Source organism: Arvicanthis niloticus, chromosome 24 (genome assembly GCF_011762505.2).
Source record: "Arvicanthis niloticus isolate mArvNil1 chromosome 24, mArvNil1.pat.X, whole genome shotgun sequence".
Classification (NCBI taxonomy): Eukaryota; Metazoa; Chordata; class Mammalia; order Rodentia; family Muridae; genus Arvicanthis; species Arvicanthis niloticus.
The window spans coordinates 26620174-26639648 of record NC_133432.1 but is presented as its reverse complement, the minus strand read 5'-3'; the positions used below and the strand labels follow the sequence as shown (position 1 = coordinate 26639648).

Below are 19475 nucleotides of genomic sequence, written 5' to 3'. Positions count from 1 at the left end.
AAGAGCTAAGGCTTAGCCAATTAGGCTAGAGTAGCTGGCCAGCAAGCCCCAGAGACTTAGAAGCCTCCTGTCTCTGGGCTTAGAAGTGTCCACCATCTGCCCCCACACATACCCCACCTCAGCTTTTTTACATGTGTTTTGGTGATCAAATGCAGGTCCTCGGGCTTACAAGGTAAGTTCAGTAGTAGAGCACTTACCTAACATGTGCAAAGCCCTGGGTTTAATCCCCACTCCTACCTTATGGGTGGGTGGGTGGGTGGATGGATGGATGGATGAATACATAGATACATAGAGTTCAATCCCCAGCACTACTGAATGAGGAAGGAAGGAAGGAAGGAAGGAAGGAAGGAAGGAAGGAAGGAAGGAAGGAAGGAAGGAAGAAAGGGCGGGAGGGCGGGCAGGCAGGCGTGAGCAAAATTGGCTGGATCAATCCATTAGCATTTTACTAAAGATTTTTGTCTTTAAATTTGTAAGGAATATAGAATACAGATTTTTATGTTTATTAACCAGAAGGCAAGGCTCTGAGCTCACGTCATGAGCTGGGAAGTGTCCGCCCTTCAAAGTGGCTTTTATTCCTTTTTTATAATCCTGTAGCTAAACTCTGAAGCTATTTAGGCCTGAGACTTTTCATTCTTTTGTCTTCTTTTTTTTTTTTTTGCCCTTTTTATTTACTATCTTTTGGCAAGTCCTTTTCACACACACCCTTACCCTTCCTTAACTCCTCTCAATTGTCCTCCCTTCCCACCAAGTTCTGTGACCCACTGAGTTTAATTAAGGTTGCTTACACGCCTCTGAGTGCAGACATACTGGAACTTTGGGCTACACCACTGAAGAACACTCCTCCTCCTCCGATCCCTTAGCAACCATTAACTACCAGTAGCTCCTGTAATGGACTGGTGATAGTGGACCTGGTATTGCTGGTTTTCATTTCAAATTGAACTTTATTAAAAGATGTAATGCTATAAACGTTTTTTATTTCTTTCTGAGTCAGATTTGATCATTTCCAATCTTATTTTTGCTTTTGTTTATATATGTATACACACCGGGGAATGTCAATCTAGTGTATTATTCATCAGGAGCTATCTTGTTTTTTAAGGCCGAGTCTTTCACTGGGACTTGGGACTCTCCAAATAGGCTAAGTTGACAAACCAGCAAGCCCCAGGGTTGCTTGTGGCTACCTGACCTGGCATTTTTAGATGGATTCTGAGAATGAGAACTCGGGTACTCATGCTGTCATGCCAAGTGCTTACCCACTGAGTTATCTTTCCAGGTTAGGGTATGTTTTAGACATTTTGTCACCATATTGACCAGTCTGACCTGGAACTTACTTACATAGATCTGCCTATCTGTGTCTTCCAGACTCCTGGGATTACAGGCATGCACCACCATACCTGTTTTTGGGCATGATGTTAATCATAGTATATATCATCCTTTTTTTTTTTTTTAAGATAAAATATTACTATATAGCCCTGGCTGGCCTAGAACTCAATATATAAACTAGGCTAGCCTCAAACTCATTCACAGAGATCAACCTGTCTCCACCTCTCCATGTGGGGACTCAAGGTACATTCTGCCTTAAGACTCTGTATGTTTTGCCACTTATGGTAGTATACACCTCTATCCCAGCAGACCAGGAGGTACAGGCAGCAGATCTCTTTGAGTTTGGCCAGCCTGGATTTTTATGCCATCTTGCGCTATGTAATGAATGAGACCCTGTCTCAAAAAAAAAAAAAAAAAAAAAAAAAAAAAAAGGAAGAAAAAAGAATTAAAGGATGTGTGGTCATATCCATTCTGGCATTTTTTTGATCTTGGGATTTGTAAATTCTATGGTTTTTGTAGATCAGTCTGGCTAGGAGCTAATCAATTTCAATGATTTTTTTTTTCCTTAAGAACCTGCTTTTGTTTGCATTGATTTTTTTTTTCTCTTTGCCTTTTCAGTTTTATTGCCCCCCAATCTCCTTTGCTCACTTCTGCTTACTTTGCGTTTGATTTGCTTCTTTTTTATGTTCTTTAGAGGTCCAGTGCATGTTCTACTCCATTGTGGCCAGAGAATGTGCTTCGGATGATATTTGTTCTTTTGAACTTATCAAGACTTGTTTGCAGTTCTGCTTGCTGTTGATGAATGTGCATACTAAAGGAACACTTGCTGTGCAGCTGTGTGGGGCCATGGTTGGTTGGTAGTGTTCTTCAGGCTTTTGCATCCATACTGATATTTTGCTAGGTTTCTTGGTAGAAGAGCATCTGCCTAATATCTCCCCAGTGAAGGGCTGGCTGTGGTGTGTGTGACTCAGTGGTAGAGCCCCTGCCTAGAATCCCCCAGTGAGGGGCTGGGGGTGTGGCTCAGTGGCCTTGCATTCTCAAGGCTCTAAGTTTCTTCCCCAGTACCACAGGAAGAAATGATTTTACATCTCTGTTATTAGTAGGTGTAAATGGAGTTTTGAAATTTGTACCCATTATTATGGATGTTCTTTTCTCATGTCCTGTCAGTTTTGGGTTAGTGTATTGGGATATATACCTTCAGCTCCCTTGACAAGCCTTTCAGATCGAGGTGTTAGTCTTGCTTATCAAGTATTCCTTTAGCATCCAGAACCACCCCATGTCATAAAATTAACATTATCAGTTACTTTTAGTGGTGATAGATGGTTCTAATCCTGCCTGGCAGTGTGCTCCTGACTCTCCCTATGTCTCTATTAAGGCAACTACTCAAGTATCTCTGACTCCTCTTACAGAGGGGGTGGAGGGGAAGCTCCTCTTTGCCCATTTATATGGAATCTATCCTCCACTCATGTGATCTTTAATGTGGCCGTTTTTTGTTTTCCTATTGATATTTGAGGTTACCTGGGCTACCTCTCCAGGGAAGCTGGCTTCTGATGACTTGGCTCAGTGTCTCTTGCAGTGCCCAACCCTGGCCTTTCCCAGATCATGTAGCCACTTAGGAAACCCTTGTTAAATTAGTGCATGAAGAGACAGTATAATTGAGGTGGCTGCTGGCTCAGGAAGTAGCATTCATAATTAACATTTTGCATACCTGTTGGCCTGGCCAGCTTTCCTTCCCATCCCTGTCCCTGGGGGAGATGCCAGTGCCTGACACATCTCAGCATGCCTTCCCCCAGCTTCTGCAGGGATGACTAGAATTAATGAGCTAATGTTACTGCACTTAGCAAAATGTGCTGAATAAATCCAGGTGATAGGGTTGTTTGTTATATAATTATGTTGTTTAAGGTCCTGAGTTGCATAACGAACTGCACACTACCTCCAAGCCTGCTTCAGGAATTAACTTATCAGATGATCGTAAAATGTTTTTTGAGTTTGTCATGGTGGGTGGATGGGGATAGTGGGGAAGCATGTTGGGTTGGAGGCTGGGCAGGTGGCTTACAGAACTTTGCATGTTATTCTTCTGTCTATGGGTGTGTTCTGTCTCCTCCCTCAGACAATTCTGTAATTGAACTGCTGAGTTGAGAGGCTTCTGACGTACAGCCTGAGACCTAACAATGCTTGTGTGGAGTTTAAATGGCATTGGAAATCGTTAACGAGACATAACGCTATGATTTCCCCAGCTTAACATGCAGGTCGGGGTTTGGCTTGCTGAAGTTCATTGTTTTGGTCTCCAGCTCAAACATGCTAGGACTATTATACCATCATGTGGTAATTAGCCGTTCCTTTAATACACATAATAAAAATTAAGCCTAAGAGCTACTTTACCAATGGCTTTTACATATCCCAAAACAATGTTCCAATGCTGTAGGTTAGTCATGCCATGTACCATCGTAAAGTTGAGAGTCTAATGCATCAAACTATTTGAACACTCAGTTCCTTTTCTATTCTGTGGCCAGTTTTGCTACTTTAACATTAACTTTAGTACTGTTAAATTAAATATAGATGCTATAATGAATAATTACAAGAGTGCCAGAACTTCCATTTACAGTGGGGTGTGCTGAGAATTTGTTTTAAGGCATAGTCGGTTACTATTTGCTCATAACATGTGTGTTCTCTTCATGTGTTACTGATTTCCTGCTGAAGATGGAAGCTATTTTGTCATCAGAAGCAGACACACTGGGTCCTGGCCTTTAACTAGGGATGGCCTGGAGGGGCTGGAGGGACAGCTCAGTCAGGAACGTGCTTGGCAAGCATGAGGATTCATGCTCCATCCCCAGTGCCCATGTGAAAAGCTCCTGGGAGGTTGTAGTCCCTGGAGCTGGGGAGGTGGGAACTGGTTGATGCCTGGCCTAGCCTGCTTAGTGAATTCCAGGCCAAATGAAAGACACTGTCTCAGCAAGGTGGAAAAAGGTTGTGGAAGACACTCATCATGGACGCCTTTCCACATGCACACATGCACGTGTACAGCAGGCAACCTTAGCTCCTGAAACGTCAAATTGGCACTAGCAGTTGTGCTAGAAAAGGCAGTATCAGTGAATACTCCTAGAGCGCTCTGCGAGTACAGCTCCTCCTCCTCATCCTGGCCTGGATCAAGCTCAGACTGTCCTTCTGTACAAAGGAGGCCGTGGGCATAGTGCTTGTTTCTCTCAATCCAACTCTCTCATTTTTTTCCAGCCTGAAGACATGGAGGGCAGAAAGGGATTCAGGTTCCTGGGAAGACAGTGCAATTAAAAGAGGAAAAAAAAAATACCTGGGATGTTCTGAGATTTCCATTGTTCTTGTTATTACCACTCCTGCTTGGAAGAACTATGTTCCCAAAATAGCTCTAGCAATCTAACATAACATAAATATTTTAATGCTGATTAAAATAATAATGAAAAGTCATGAATGAGAAAGGGAGACAGGCAGTGGCTATGTATATAGGCCACATAAGTGCCCAACAAGCCTGAGAGTCACATAATGGACAGTGTTGGTGTTAAGCCCCAGTACTGGGCTCCCTCAGGGCTGCAGACTCTAGCTCCACACGTCTTGGTGACGCATAGAGTAAACGCTGTGAACGCATTGACATCGCAGAGAATTCCAAGCCAGCCCTTGCTTCCAGGAACCAGGGGTGGTCTGAAAAATTAATGACTCTGGTATGGAAAGTTAAGTGAGTTCTTGAATATATACCCTCACTGATCTGCCATGTGTGGTGTTTAGCATTCCTTGAGAGGAGACTAAATCTCCATAGCCGTCCCTAGGCAAGGCTGGCGCCCCTGCCACAAATAGATTCAGTAATCTTTCTAAGCCCTGTGATTTGGATATTATTCTACTCTCAGAATTCCAAAGGGTGTGTTCCCCTGGGGCCCAGCAGGTGGGTTATAATTGCCTCCTAAACAGAAGGAAAAGGAAGATAATATTGACTGAGAGCATTTACTGTCTGTCTTGTCTGTCCACCTTCTGCTGAGAATTCTTGGGAAAGCCAGAGGCCAAAACCCAGTCCTATAAATTGCCTGTCTACTTTTTCCAATTGTAGACTAAAATCTAACCCTGAGTAAATCTGATGGCAGACATCATTCCTTTGGGGAGGATGGCCATTCTGTGTGAGTATAAAGGAATGTAGATGTAGAAGCCAGAGTCAGCTTCATGGACTGCTCCTCAGAAGCCATCTACCCTGTTTTTTGAGATAGTGTCTTTCACTGGCCTAGAGCTCACAAACTACAAGGCTAACGGGCAGTGAGCTAGAGAAACCCATCTGTCTCCACTGCACTACTGGGATTACCAATGCCCATGCTTGGCTTCTTATGTGGGTGCTGTGGACTCAGACTCGGGTCTTTATGCTTGTGTAGCAAGCTCTTTACTGATGGAACCATCTCCCCAGACCCAAACATCATGTTCTTTGTCCACAAGGCCTCCCAGGACTGGCCCAGATGCTCTTTTTCTCTGTGTATTCTAATGAGGAACTTGGTGGCTTCCTAGCTGGCTGGCCACAGGCCTGCTATGGGGCTGATGTGGAGTCATCACCAATTGTGCTTTTTATAGGGGTCCCCTGTCTTTGAACCAGCAGCTAGCTGCATGCCTTTGACTGTTCTTAACACCCGGCATCAGTAAAGGACCATCATGCTGTAGCTATCAACAAGCACAAGGCTCTGGATTCAATACGCAGCAGCACATGGTGTTGCCTCTAATCCTAGCACCTGAGAAAGGAAGGCAAGCAGATCAGAAGTTCAAGGCCAGCATGGTTTACATGAGCCTCTGCCTCAAAAAGTAAACTAAAGTAAAGAAAAGAAAAGGGCGTGTACTTACAGAGCCCTAGGGTACTTTCCTCTCTCCAGGAGTTTCCATGCATATATAGAATAGTGATCACCTGGAGTCAACAGGCTTAGTTCAGCTTTCTCTGGGCCTACCAGTCAACCAGGTAAGCCCAGGCCAGCCCTTCCTTCTCACTGAACTCCAGTGCCCCTTCTGTAGTAAGTGCCATTGTGAGACTCTTCTAAGAAAATGTCCTGTCCATACAAGTGTTCTGTGGCCTGAGCAACTCTCTTAGTTCCAGGTCCTTGGACTTCCTAGACTCATTTAATGTAGAGGCACCTTTCCATGGACCAGTATCCCCCAGAGAAGGCTCTGTAAATAAGATAGGCTGCCCTGGGACCCCCTTTCTCCAACTCAGTATGCCTGTGTCTTTATTTCTATCTGACCAGTGAATGAAAATCCTTAAAGAATCCCAGCTACCACAGTTGGCAAATCCCAGTGAGTCCTGTTGTCACCCCATTTCCACAAGTTAAGGACCTTGGGCTGAGTGGCCAAAGGGCCTATGAAAGGAGAATCTAGGCCCCAAGAGAGTCTCCAGGAGATGACTTCTGGATACTGGCCTAGAATTGCCAGTAAGGGATTGGGTGTGGCTCAGGGGTACAACACCTACTTGGGATCCCCGGTAATGAACTAGGGATGTGTCTCAGGAGAAGAGGGCTTGCCTAGAATCCACCAGTGAGGGGATAAGAGCATAGCTTGGTGGCAGAGTGTTCCCAGATGAGGATCTAGGTGAGTATGCTGACCTGTGTTCTCCCGTTGTGTAGATCCTGTACCAGCCCTGGACCTCGGGCAACAGCTGGAAATAAAAGTGCAACGTCTACACGACATTGAAACAGAGAACCAGAAACTTAGGGAAACACTAGAAGAGTACAACAAGGAGTTTGCTGAAGTGAAAAATCAAGGTCGGTGGCAAATGCCTGCCTGGCTGTGCTTTCTGCCTTCCCTTCCCCCGACCCCGACAAACCCCCCCCCCCCCCAATGCCTTCTTCATAGTGTTGGGACTGGCTGTAATTGTTACCCTCCTCATGAAGCCAGGGTGGGGCAAGCAGCCGAATCTCTTAAACAAAGATAATGACACTGCCTAGCAATGCCACAGCTAAACTTTTCCTCCCACAATAACTACATAGGATTTTATTGCCCTTGGTCTGGGCCGGATCGGGATTCTTTGAAAATTCCTCCTGTATCATCTTGTGATAGGATCAGTCTTTTAAAAGACTGATGTGTCGCCTCTGGGCGACACCTGTCAGACAGCCAGCTCCTGATCAAAGGGTCATACACAGTAAGTCATTTAGTAATTGCTACCGATCCATTAAGTCTCCAGACAAGACTCATCCTTGCAAGCTGTGTGCTTACACACCATTCCTCCCATGTTGACCTCATCTATTCATTATGAATCTCGAGAGAGAGGAGAGAGAGAGAGAGAGAGAGGAGAGAGAGAGAGAGAGAGAGAGAGAGAGAACAGGGCTACCTTGCATTACAAAACATTAAAGGCAAAGGCTTTTCCTGTCAGGGACAAACATAAGGAAATTTGTCCTGTACTTGGAAGCCAGGTGAGTTCAAACTCCTAGAACCTGGCTAAGAATATATAGCTCAGTGATTGGAAATCTTTCAGTAAAGAATTGGGGGAGTGGCTCAGTGTTTGAGTGTTTGCCCAGCCTTGCATCATCAAGGCCTTAGGTTCAAGTCTCTATTAATAAAAAAATAAAAACAAACAATGCAGAAAGCCTCAGAGCCTTCTGGTTTCCTTGTATTGAAGAAAAAGCCCGATTCAACAACAGTCACAAGGTTTGTCAAGCAACTCCCAGATTTCCTGTGTGTCTGTGGTTTTGTTCTGAAGACACAGGTGAGGACTTAGGTAGGAGGGAGGGTATCGGCTGGCTGGCTTCTCTGCACGCCCTGCTGGTTAGTGAGCTTTTAGAAAACTAATCAAAAGCTAAATGACTAGGATTGTGAAGAACATCCTTTTTGCCTCTAAGACTGTTGGAGACAGACTTGGGAGGGGCACTGTCTGTGGGAAGATCCAGGAAGAGATTGGAATGATGTAAGAAAAGCTAAGAGGACAGACAGGCCTGGATTGTGAGGGCAGAGGGCTCCATGGCTGCCGTCAGGTCTGTGAGCACACACTGACTGGAGATTAGTTCCACGGTGGGATGCAGAAAGTTTGGGGGTCAGATCCTACTTCAATCTGGTTCTATTAAGATACGATGGCCTTTGGGACCACAGGGGACAGCACTGGCTTACACAGAAGGGAGGTGTTGAGCTTATGACTTGGGATTCTTCAAGACTTTTCTCTCCCACAGCAATCGTCTGCAGCAATAGGACTTGTTTCTTTCATAATGCGCAGTGCCTGAATGACAGATATATATGTGCATCTGGTTCATTACACAGACCTAAAGAAAATCTTATAATTCCTGCTATTTTTAGCTCCAGTGACATGCCCTTTTTTGCTCCCTCTGAGACAGGGGTTTTGTCTAGCTCAGGTTGACTTCAAAGTTGCTATGTAGCTCAAGTTGACCTCAAACTCAGTAGATAGTCCAGTCTGACGTCAGACTGTATATAGACTTGGCTAACCTCAGACTCATTCTGTAACTCAGGCTGCCTTCAAATTCACCATGTAGCCCAAGCTGGCTTCAAACTCACTGTGTAGTTGAGTCTATCCTCAGACTTACTATGTAGCTCAGAGTAGCCTCCAATTAGTAATTCTCTTAACCTCGGCCTTCTCGCAGATGCTAGCCACCATTCCAGTCCTAATTTGTTCTTCCTGAGTGTTCATGGAGACACACAACATGCCTATTGCCTGACAGATGGCACTGTGGAGTCCTAGGGCTTCAAGCCCTGTCTGGCCTACCAGTTTCTGCTTCTCCATTCTCTACCTCAGCTTGTGCCAGATACTGGGAATGAAAAAATAAAAATGAAAAAGCCCTCAAGTAGGCCTTGTAAGAGATGGCTCCACTGCTTGTGGCTGGTATCACAATGCAGAGTCCCACATTAGAATAGAGGACTGCAGGGGCAGGTCCTGTCCTAGGAGCACACTAAGTTGGGACCCTGCACTATTCGTTGTTTTTTTTTTTTTTTTTTTTTTGGGGGGGGGGGTGTTTTGTTTTGTTGTTTTTTGTTTTTTGTTTTTTTCTTGGATGTCCTCAGCTCAAGCAACTAAAGGGCTGGCTATCAGTGTATCATGGGTGGGAAATCACTTCTGAGAGCTGCAGGTGACCCCTCCTCAGGCACCCTTTCCCACGGGTACTTTCACCCCACAGTATCAGATCTATATATGGAGCCCTCATCCACTAAAGCAGGTGGCCAGGGCAGAGTGTACACCAACACCCAAACTCCATGGTGGTTTCCCCATCCCTGGCTCAGCAAGTGACACTCAGCCACAGTGCCTGGCATTTTCCACTCCCTAAGAAACAGCAGCCAAAAAAAAAAAAAAAAAAAAAAAAAAGAAACAACGGCAAAGCTGCCTTTGTGGCTGTTGAAATCTGTATCTGACTCCACTTCCAAAATGTTTGCACCCTTTTCATGTAGGAAAGTCTTTAAACCCACACCAAACTTTATCAGTCTGCCCTCTATAGAGAACCAACTTAAGATGCATCAGAAAGACAATATTACATTTTACCATCGATTTTTCCCCTTTTCTAAGTGTGCTGGAGGGACCACCACAATCTTTCCTGGCAAAACCCATTGATCCTCCCCAACTTGAATACTACAAGTTCAATTTCACATTGAGGGAGTAAAAGGTCCCCAAAGGGACTCATAACCATTGATTTTGTGTCGGCCTGGACAAGCTCAAGTTTAAAATACAGCGATCCCGGCAGGTTACAAAAGCATGGTTCACCCAGCTACAAGAACCGCTTCCCTTACTGTTGGTTTTTCTGTCTTTTATTCTGTAGAGGTTACGATAAAAGCACTTAAGGAGAAAATCCGAGAATACGAGCAGACCCTGAAGAGTCAGGCTGAGACCATCGCTCTGGAGAAGGAGCAGAAGCTACAAAATGATTTTGCAGAGAAAGAGAGGTAAGTATAACCTCCCAGTGTCATCACGCTCCTAGCTCGGGTAAATATTTCACTGCCAACCTTGACGTCACATGACGGTTTGAAAACTGTACATGTGAAATCAGCCCAGGTTGTTGACAAAAATCCCAAATGCTCCTACTGCAAAGTTTTGCTTATTAAAGGGCTCAGACAGAGCTCAAGGGTAGAGCAACTGCCAGTAATCTTCCCCATGAGTGAGGTCTTGGGGTCCTCAACACTGCCGGAAAAATTTGTTCAAAAATGACAGTGATCCTTGTTCCTTCATTGTACAGTCCCCTGAGTGCAACTGAAGTGACAGGCAGCCAGACATAGTGTTTGAGTCCTGCAGAACGAGAACAAGGCTTGTGTACATTGAATACAAGCTGATAAATGGCAGCTGTACTTGAAGTGAGGCAGCAATGGACAGGTTCCCCCAAGACGTGCCCCTTGCCAAAAAGCCTGGAACCCCATTTATGGTTATTGAATTTGATATTTATGTGTCACATAAGAAATATTATTTGTTTTATTTTCTTTTGCTTCTTTCTATTGCCCGAGTACCTCATAAAGTAAGGAATTGAGATCCCTAATCCAAAAATCTGAAATATTCTTGACATCTAAAATTGTAAATACTGAAAAAGTTATGCATACCCAGGGCTGAGGTAACTCAGGATGCATGCTTAGCATGTGCAGGGTGTGGTTGCATCCCAGCACCAAAAGTAACAAAGAGCTCAGGCTCTTCAGAGCGCTCCAAACGGGACATTTCCACACGGTGCCATCTATATAAATATACCAGAAGCCAAAAATCTCTAAATGTCTGGCACAGTTGTGGTCCAGGCACTTTGGGTGAAGGACCCTCAGCCTGGTCATAAGATGCACTGAGGTTGCGTCCGCCGAGCAGCGGTTACAGCTTTCTAATGGCTTACTTTATTCCAGACTTTCTCCATAAAGGAGTAGTTTTCCACTAATGGAGCGATTTAATGAAAATCAGATTTCTTGTAAAAGCTATGAGGACTCCTAAGCTTGCTACTTCTAACTATGTTAGTCCGATTTTTTAAAACTCTTTAGTTAAATTAAGATATTAACTTTTAGCAGTAGCATGAGGAAATGCAAATACACTAACAGTAGGCACTATCAAGATTTATAGTTTCAAGGAAGGAGTTAGCTTTGCTCATAAGGGAGAGAAAGAGAGAGGGAGAGAGAGAGAGAGAGAGAGAGAGAGAGAGAGAGAGAGAGAGAGAGAGAGAGAAAACCAAAGGTCAGTGTCAGGTGTGGCTGTCTTCCTCTATGACTCTCCACCTTATTCTTTGAGACAGGGTCTTTTACTAAACCTAGAGCTTTCTAGTTCAGCTGAACCAATTGGTCAGGTCCTCAAGCTTGTGTGGTAGACAATTTACTCATGTAGCCATCTCCCAGTCCTGGCGTGGGGTTTTGTTGTACTATTTGCTGTTGATTTTTTTTTAGGTCACCAGAGTTCTAAGGATGGCTTCAAAAAGTTCCCAGGAGCCAGGTACACCAGCACACACTTAGGATCCCAGTATTCATAGGTCTCCATTCCTTTTATGAATCATGAGTTCCTTTTATGTTTTTTGTTTTGAGACAAGGTCTCACTATGTGACCCTGGCTAGTCTGGAACTCAATATATAAACCAGAGTGGCCTCAAACTCAGACATCTGCCTGGCAGCAAGTACTAGAATTAAAGGCATACACCATCACGCCTAGGAGATCAGGAGTTCTAATCTAGCATAGGGTTTAGAAAAAGACCTTTCCTACAAAAGATAAACACGAATAAAAGCTGTTGGGTACCAAAGCTGAGGTAAGTTTCCGTGATAAAGGTCATGCTTAACTGCATGACGCCCCAGGTCAGTCTCTGCCACCAATATCGAAAACAAACAACAACTTAAAAAAAAATTCTACCTACTTTTCCATTGTTATAATAAAATATAATACCCATAAACAACTTGAGGAAAAGTTTCTTTTGTCTTTTAGGTCACAGTTCATCACTGTATGATGTCAGGGCAAAAACCTGGTGCAGATACAATAGAGGAATACTGCTTCCTTATCCATCCTGGATGGTGCCACCCATAGTTCACATCAATTAATAATTAAGACACTCCCCACCCCTAACATGCCTGCCAGCCAATCTGATCTAGGCAATTTCTCAATCAAGGTTTTCCTCTCAGATGACTCTAGGCGGTGTCAAGTTGACAATTAAATCTAACTAGGACACCTCCCATTTCTCACAAAAGCTTCAGGGATACTGTGATGCTGACTTCATTGGCTCCATTTATAAAGAGGAAAAGCTAGGTGTGCTGCTGGTGTATGCCTTTAATCCTGGGAAGCAGAGGCATTCAGATCTTAGACCTCTGTGAATTTGAGGCCAGCTTGGTCTATGTGGCTAGTTCCAGATCAGAGATAGCTATACAGCTAGACCCTAACTCAAACAAAAACAAGTAAAAATAAACTAGTAAATATGAGGAAAATAGGGTCAGGCATGGTGGCACATGCCTTTAGACTTAGCTCTCAGGAGGCAGGGGTAGGCAGATTTATGTGAGTTTGAGGCCAGCCTAGTCTACATAATGACCACACAGGGCTACATAGTGAGACCCTGTCTCAAAGAACAAAAGAAAGAAAATGAATGAATATACTTGATGCACAGACCTGGTGACCTGAGTTTGGTCAGTGAACTCTCATGAGAATAGAAAGAGAAAACCAATTGCACAAAGTTGTCCTCTGCTTCCCCATATGCAACACATGCATGCACACATGTGCGCACACACACACACACTCCTCATATGCAACACACACACTCTAATAATTAAAATAAATTTTTAAGAAGGAAAATGGCTAGTATGGTGATGTACACTTATAATCCCAGAAATGTGGAGGTGGAGATAGAATCACCCACAACTTGGAGGCCAACCTGGGCTATAGCATGATTTCCAAGTATGGTCTCAAAGGGGGACATGAAAATAAAGTAGTTTCTTTACTGTATTGCTGATTGTGGCAAGAAAATACAGCAGTCTAACACACCCCCCCCCCCCGAAAACTAGATACAGAGATAGAGGCCATGTCTAACCATAACTCTTCCTATTCATGGAAATTATAATTCAGTAAAATTCACAACAGCCACAATCAGTATGATAAGAGTGAAAAGTGTGGAATGTGAAGTTCCATATGTGTGTTGGCAGAATGTTCCAGATTTCATCCCAGCACTGGGGAGGTAAAAGATCAGGAATTTAGCTCCATAGTGAGTTTGAGATAGCTTAGGATACATGAGAACCAGTCTCAAAACATATATATTATATATATATATATATATATATATATATATAGAGAGAGAGAGAGAGAGAGAGAAAGGGCTGTCTTTAGTATGATTGATAACATGCATCTTCTTCTGCCTCACACATTATCAAAGTATGGAAATAAACTGATATGGGGCTGTGGTATTGTTAAATTGACTTCAAATTAGGTAAAAGAATGGACTCTATCAAGAGAATAACATTTGGGGAAAGGAGTAAGACTATGCCTTTATTAGTCATTCTTTACATACTTTTACATGTGCAGGAAAAAAAAAAAAATCAGGTTGGAGCCAGGCATAGCGACTGTCTGTAATTCAGGACGAAGATAGGAGGATTGCCATGACTTTGAAGCTTGACTTGTATAGTGAGTTCCAAGCTAGACTGGACTACAGAGTCTCAAAATTCTGCTTTAAGCTAGGGGGTAGTGGTACACACCTTTAATCCCAGCACTCAGGAGGCAGAGACAGATCTTCATGAGTTCAAGGCCAGCCTGGTCTACATAGTGAGTTCCAGAATAACATGGATACATAGTGAGACCTTGACTCAAAAGAAAAGTAGAAAATAAAAAAGAGAGAGAGAGGGGAAAAAAAAAAAAGAAAACTTCTTGTCTAGGCTATGGTGGTGCACACCTTTAATCCCAGCACTCAGGAGGCAGAGGCAGGTAGATCTCCAAATTGGAGGCCAGCCTGGTCAACAGATTGAATTCCAGAACAGCCAGGGCTACACAAAGAAACCTTGTCTCAAACAACAACAACAAAAACCCAAAACCTGATTTAAAGACTAAGATGTCTCAGTATATCAATTACTTGCTATACAAGTGTGAGGAACAGGGTTTGGATCTCCAGAACCCATGTAAAAGTGGTACAAGCTTAGCAGTGACTTAGAATTCCTGGGATAGATTAGTCAGAATTGGTGAGCTCTGGGTTCAGTTAGAGACCTTACCTCAATAAACAAAGTAGAGTGACCAGAGGAGAGTGACTCAACCAACTTTAACTTTTGGCCTTCACACACACACACACACACACACACACACACAAGCTGGAATTAGAATAATAATCAATTCATTATATACTGAAAGAAAACTTTGATACATTTTTAGAACTACTTTTGAAGTGGAAAATCTGAAAAATTATGTCAACATGGCCATCCAAATTTTAAAACAAAACTTAAAAAAACAGTAACAATAATGTTTTAAAGATATTAACAAATACAAAAAAATTTACATTGCATACATTAATAGGTGACCTTTTGTTTTTAATAATATGTGAATTGGCACAAATGAGTACATGAGCTGAAGAGTCCAGAGCAGTGTGCCCGAGCCCCTGGGGCTGGAGCTACATGCATCTGTAAGGTGCCTGATAGGGGTGTTAGGAACCAAACTCAGGTCCTCTGGAAGAGCAATCTGTGTTCTTTACCACTGAGCCATTTTTCAAACCCGAATTTTCTTTTACATATATTCTTTCATTTGTGTGTGCCTGTTTGAGCTTGCGTGTACCATGCACATTCAGTGCCTGTGGTGGTCAGAAGAAGACACCAGATCCCTTAAAACTGGAGTTACATACAGACAGTGCTAAGCTGGGTAATGTGGGTGTTTGGAACCAAACCCAAGTCTTTTTAAGAGTAGCCAGTGCCCTTAGCCATCAACCAAAGCTCTTATCCCCAAGGGGGAATCTTCTGTGTATGCACAGAGCTTTTACAAATTAATTAAAAGAAAATAGCAATTTTACTTGCCAGGCATGGTAGAGCATGCCAATATCCCCATCACTCAGGATGTGTAGGCAGGAAGATGTGTAGTTCATGACCAGCCTTGGCTACATTGGACCCTGTCCCAACAAGCAAACAATAACAAAACCTTCTGAGAGTTGGCAGAGTACAATATTTGAACATGCAAAGAGACAGCAATAAATATTGAATTTGATTTTATCCAGTGTTGGCACGGTTTACACAAACACATATTGGCAGTTTAAATTAGAGGATTTTTAATTGAGAAGGTCCTCAATATCTAGCCCCTGCCCCCCCCCAAAAAAAACCAATTGCATATAGCTTGTGACCACTGAAGTTGGTCTGTTAGAATTTTGTCCAACTGATTCACTCTCCAAATTAGGCAAAGCCATAGTTAAGGAAATGTTTAGCAGAAAGAAGCTAAACAGTCTTAGGTGTCTGGCGTTTTGGTTCAGTTGGCTCCTGAGATTGAGGGATAGCAGTATATTCTGGAGCAGAGCCCCTCCAAGCACACTGAGAAAGGGAAGGCAAGCTCAGAACATATACGCACAGGAAAAGAAAGGGGGTACTGCAGGGCCTCATGGCCCATGACCCAGCATACATGTGACGGAGGCAGGAGGATCTAGAGTTGAAAGCTAGCCTAGGCTACAGGGAGCCCCTTTCTCAACCCTCCCTTCCACAAAAGGGGAAAAAATAAATTTATTTTGCATCATACCATGTTATATTTTAGTTTAATTTATACATACTGTTACATGTTGTTTTACTTTGCACTGTTAACATTACTGTTACATGTTACTTGGTGGCACAGTATTTGTCAGTCTGGTGTGTACTAGTGTACTGCATATTAATTTGCCTCCCTTGTATGGCACATAGTAGTCAGCGTGCCCTGTAGTTACTTAGGTACACTGTGTGCATTGCAGAACAGTGCCTGGGAGCTCTGAGAAGTAGGGAAAGTAAAAGGACTATCTTCCTATCCTCGTGTAAGTTTGTTTTTAAAAACCACGGGGAGCCACCTTCAATTCCAGCACTTGAGAGGCACAGGCATGTGAGTGGGTTACAGGTCTACATAGGGAGTTCCAGGACAGCCGGGACTATTTAGAGAGACTGTGTTCCAAAAACAAAACAAACAAAGCAAAACAAACAAACAAAAAAAACTCTTGGAGACTCAAGAGGTGGCTCAGTCATAAAATGCTTGCTACGAAAGCTTGAATGCCCCTGTAAAAGGAGCTACACACCTACAATTCCAGACCTGGGGAGGGGTAGCAGGTGGACTGATTGCTAAGACACTCTCCCTCCTAGCCAGTCTAGCCAAATCAATGAGCTCAGGGTCCAGTGAGAGATGCTGTCTCAAAAAAAATCAGTGAAGAGCCAATTGAGAAACACCCAGACATCGGCCTCTAGCTCCCACTCCAGTGCCTTGTAACTCATACACATGTGCACACAGACACATCTGAGCAGCACAGTTTTTAAAGTGGGATTTTCTTAAGATTTGTTTTTCATTTTAATTTTGCATATGAATGTGTTTGTGTGGGTATGCCATGTGTGTACAGGTACCTGTGGAGGCCAGGAGAGGGCACTGAATTCCTGGAGCTGCGACACCTGATGTGGGTGCTAGAAAATGAACTCAGATCCTCTGTAAGAGCAAGAAGTCCTCTTAACCCCTGAGCCATCTCTCCAGCACCAGCACACATCCCATTTTATAATAGACAGACATGAAAATATTAGCAAAGCTTTTCTATAGGTGACAGAAAGTTGGCTGTTATTATTTTTTAAGCTGTCATTTCTCCCTTTTTGTACCCCCAGGTTTATTGTGTTGAGCATATGTTATATTCATACGATATAAAAATAATGAACTTAATTTTAGACTCTTGTCTTTTCTGCAGACACAGAGAAAAGCATGTTATTTCTTGGCTGGGACTGCATTTGGAGACCATGGGAATAGCAAACTGCTTTCAGATATTCAGAATTCCCCTCCCCCACCCACTGTGGTAACATTTGCGTTCCACTTTAGAGGAAAGGACAGCTGTCACATCTGTTTAGGACATCCTTTATGCCAACAGATTCCTTTTCTGTGTCAGCAGAATGTAAATGTATCATTCTTCTCCCCAACTTCAGAAAACAATGCGTGTGTGATGATGCTGGTTTGTCTCTTTTTAATATCCACTCTCTCAGAACAAGTTCCATATAGGAGGATGGGACCTTCCACACCAATTGCCACACATGTCAGATCACAGGGGGTTCCCACCCCATGTTGTGTAATATGCATTCACAGCATTGAGGTGCAGAGAATCAAGCTGCACGGTGAGGCTGCCTCCAGCTGGGCCTTCTGGAGAAAAGAAACAAGCTGATCATTGGGGCTCGGGGCACACAGTCTATCACAGTAGTCAAAACAAGATGACCAATTTGGCTTCATTGTCTCTCTTTTTCTAATTCTTTTCAGAAAGCTGCAAGAAACACAGATGTCCACCACCTCAAAGCTGGAGGAAGCTGAGCACAAACTCCAGACTCTGCAAACAGGTTCGGTGCTCTCCATCCCATCTGCAGCCACATGGGAAATGGGCAAGCATGGGCAGTCTTGTGGCCTGCTCCCAGCCCCTCTAGCCCCTCTGCTACCTGTTGCTCCTGGGGATCCTGCAGTGAGGAGCCTTGGAGCCCACACAACTGAAGCCTGTGTCCCAGGCTGTTGTACCTGGCTGCATTAGTCACTGCACTGATTGGTAAATGTAGATGCGGGTGGTTCCCTGCCTTTTCCCTGCCTGCCCCAGCTATCCTGCCTGTTCTTTCCAACAAACGCTTCTAAATCACCAAACTGTCAACAACTGACATCTCATTTGGAACAATAATGGGGGTGGGGGGACTTAGTTCTACCCTAAATGAAGTTAAGAACTTCAGTAACAGAACCTTTAAATTCTAAAAGATACCAAAAAAGGTTATACCAAAGTTTGCCTTTCTTTTTTTGTTTCCTTTTCTGAAAAGGAAGCAGCACAGTATCTTTAAATGTGAGGAGAAAAAGGAGACGACATCATGATCCAACTTAGAACACAAATGTTAGAGGGACAAAAAATAGTCACAAGCAGTTTAACAAATGAGTAAATGTCCAAAAACTGCAACCACCAAGCTATGTAGCTCAGCAATGGAGCAATTGCTTAGACTCCCCCAGTGAGGGGCTGGATGTGGCTCAGTGGTAGAGCCCCTGCCTAGACTCCCCCAGTGAGGGGCTGGGGGTGTGGCTCAGTGGTAGAGCCCCTGCCTAGAATCCCCCAGTGAGGGGCTGGGGTGTGGCTCAGTGGTAGAGCCCCTGCCTAGAGTCCCCCAGTGAGGGGCTAGGGGCGTGGCTCAGTGGTAGAGCCCCTGCCTAGAATCCCCCAGGGAGGGGCTGGGGGTGTGGCTCAGTGGTAGAGCCCCTGCCTAGAATCCCCCAGTGAGGGGCTAGGGGCGTGGCTCAGTGGTAGAGTACCTGCCTATCATGGACAAAACCTTTCGTTCAGTCTTCACATTACACATTATGTGTGTATACCCATATGTCTACATACTGCTTGCTATATAAATATAGAACTTATAAATTCCAGAAAATGAAGAAGTAGTCCAGTAGAAGAGTAAAGGAAGGAGCAGGGAGCTCCCAGAAGCAATGTACGTCAGATAGGGGAAGTGCTGGTGGTTTTTAACAGTCAGATTTGCAGATAAACCATCGGTAAAAGATGGTTTTGCCTATCATACTGTCAGCTCTTTGAAAATAGGTCATGCCATTGATGCTGAGGGTAGGTATAGGAACAAGATCACAAGCACTGTGTGCATATGAATGGGAATTGTCTCTCAATAGGCTATGTGGTATGTAGGGATAAGCATGTTCAGTTCTTTACCCAGAAGCTTCCCTTCTGAGTATCTTAAAAGTAAAACTAATTGTTCTACCTGTGTCTTGACATGGAAAAACTTCTATTCTATACCACTAAGGGAAAAGAGGAACCTCAGAAAATATTCTTATCATCACATTTATGGAGATGGATGGATGGATGGATGGATGGATGGATGGATGGATGGATGGATGGATGGATAAGATGTACCACAAGACAGTTTTGCCATAGTGGTGAACATGAGAGTGCTGATAAAGACTGGAATGTCCAGCCCCTCAATGAGAGGAGATCTCACCATATAACCCAAGCTGACCAGGAATTCATCTTCCTTCCTTCTTGGTGCCGAGATGACAGACATGCATTACTATGCCTGGCTCTTCGGTTCTGCCAGTAAATCAAGTTGACAGGCCATAGATGTGTTTGC

General features: G+C 43.8%; 1 protein-coding gene across 11 annotated transcripts in view; it reads left to right on the top strand.

The window, feature by feature from the left end:
* Window positions 1-19475, top strand: part of Cux1 (cut like homeobox 1) — a 313743-nt gene that overhangs the window by 183137 nt on the left and 111131 nt on the right. For all 11 annotated transcript variants that reach the window (XM_076923244.1, XM_076923243.1, XM_076923242.1 and 8 more), the window contains exons 5-7: window positions 6933-7070; window positions 10059-10182; window positions 17641-17717. In XM_076923244.1, the coding sequence (XP_076779359.1) occupies window positions 6933-7070; window positions 10059-10182; window positions 17641-17717 (339 nt within the window). The remainder of the gene's footprint in view (window positions 1-6932; window positions 7071-10058; window positions 10183-17640; window positions 17718-19475) is intronic.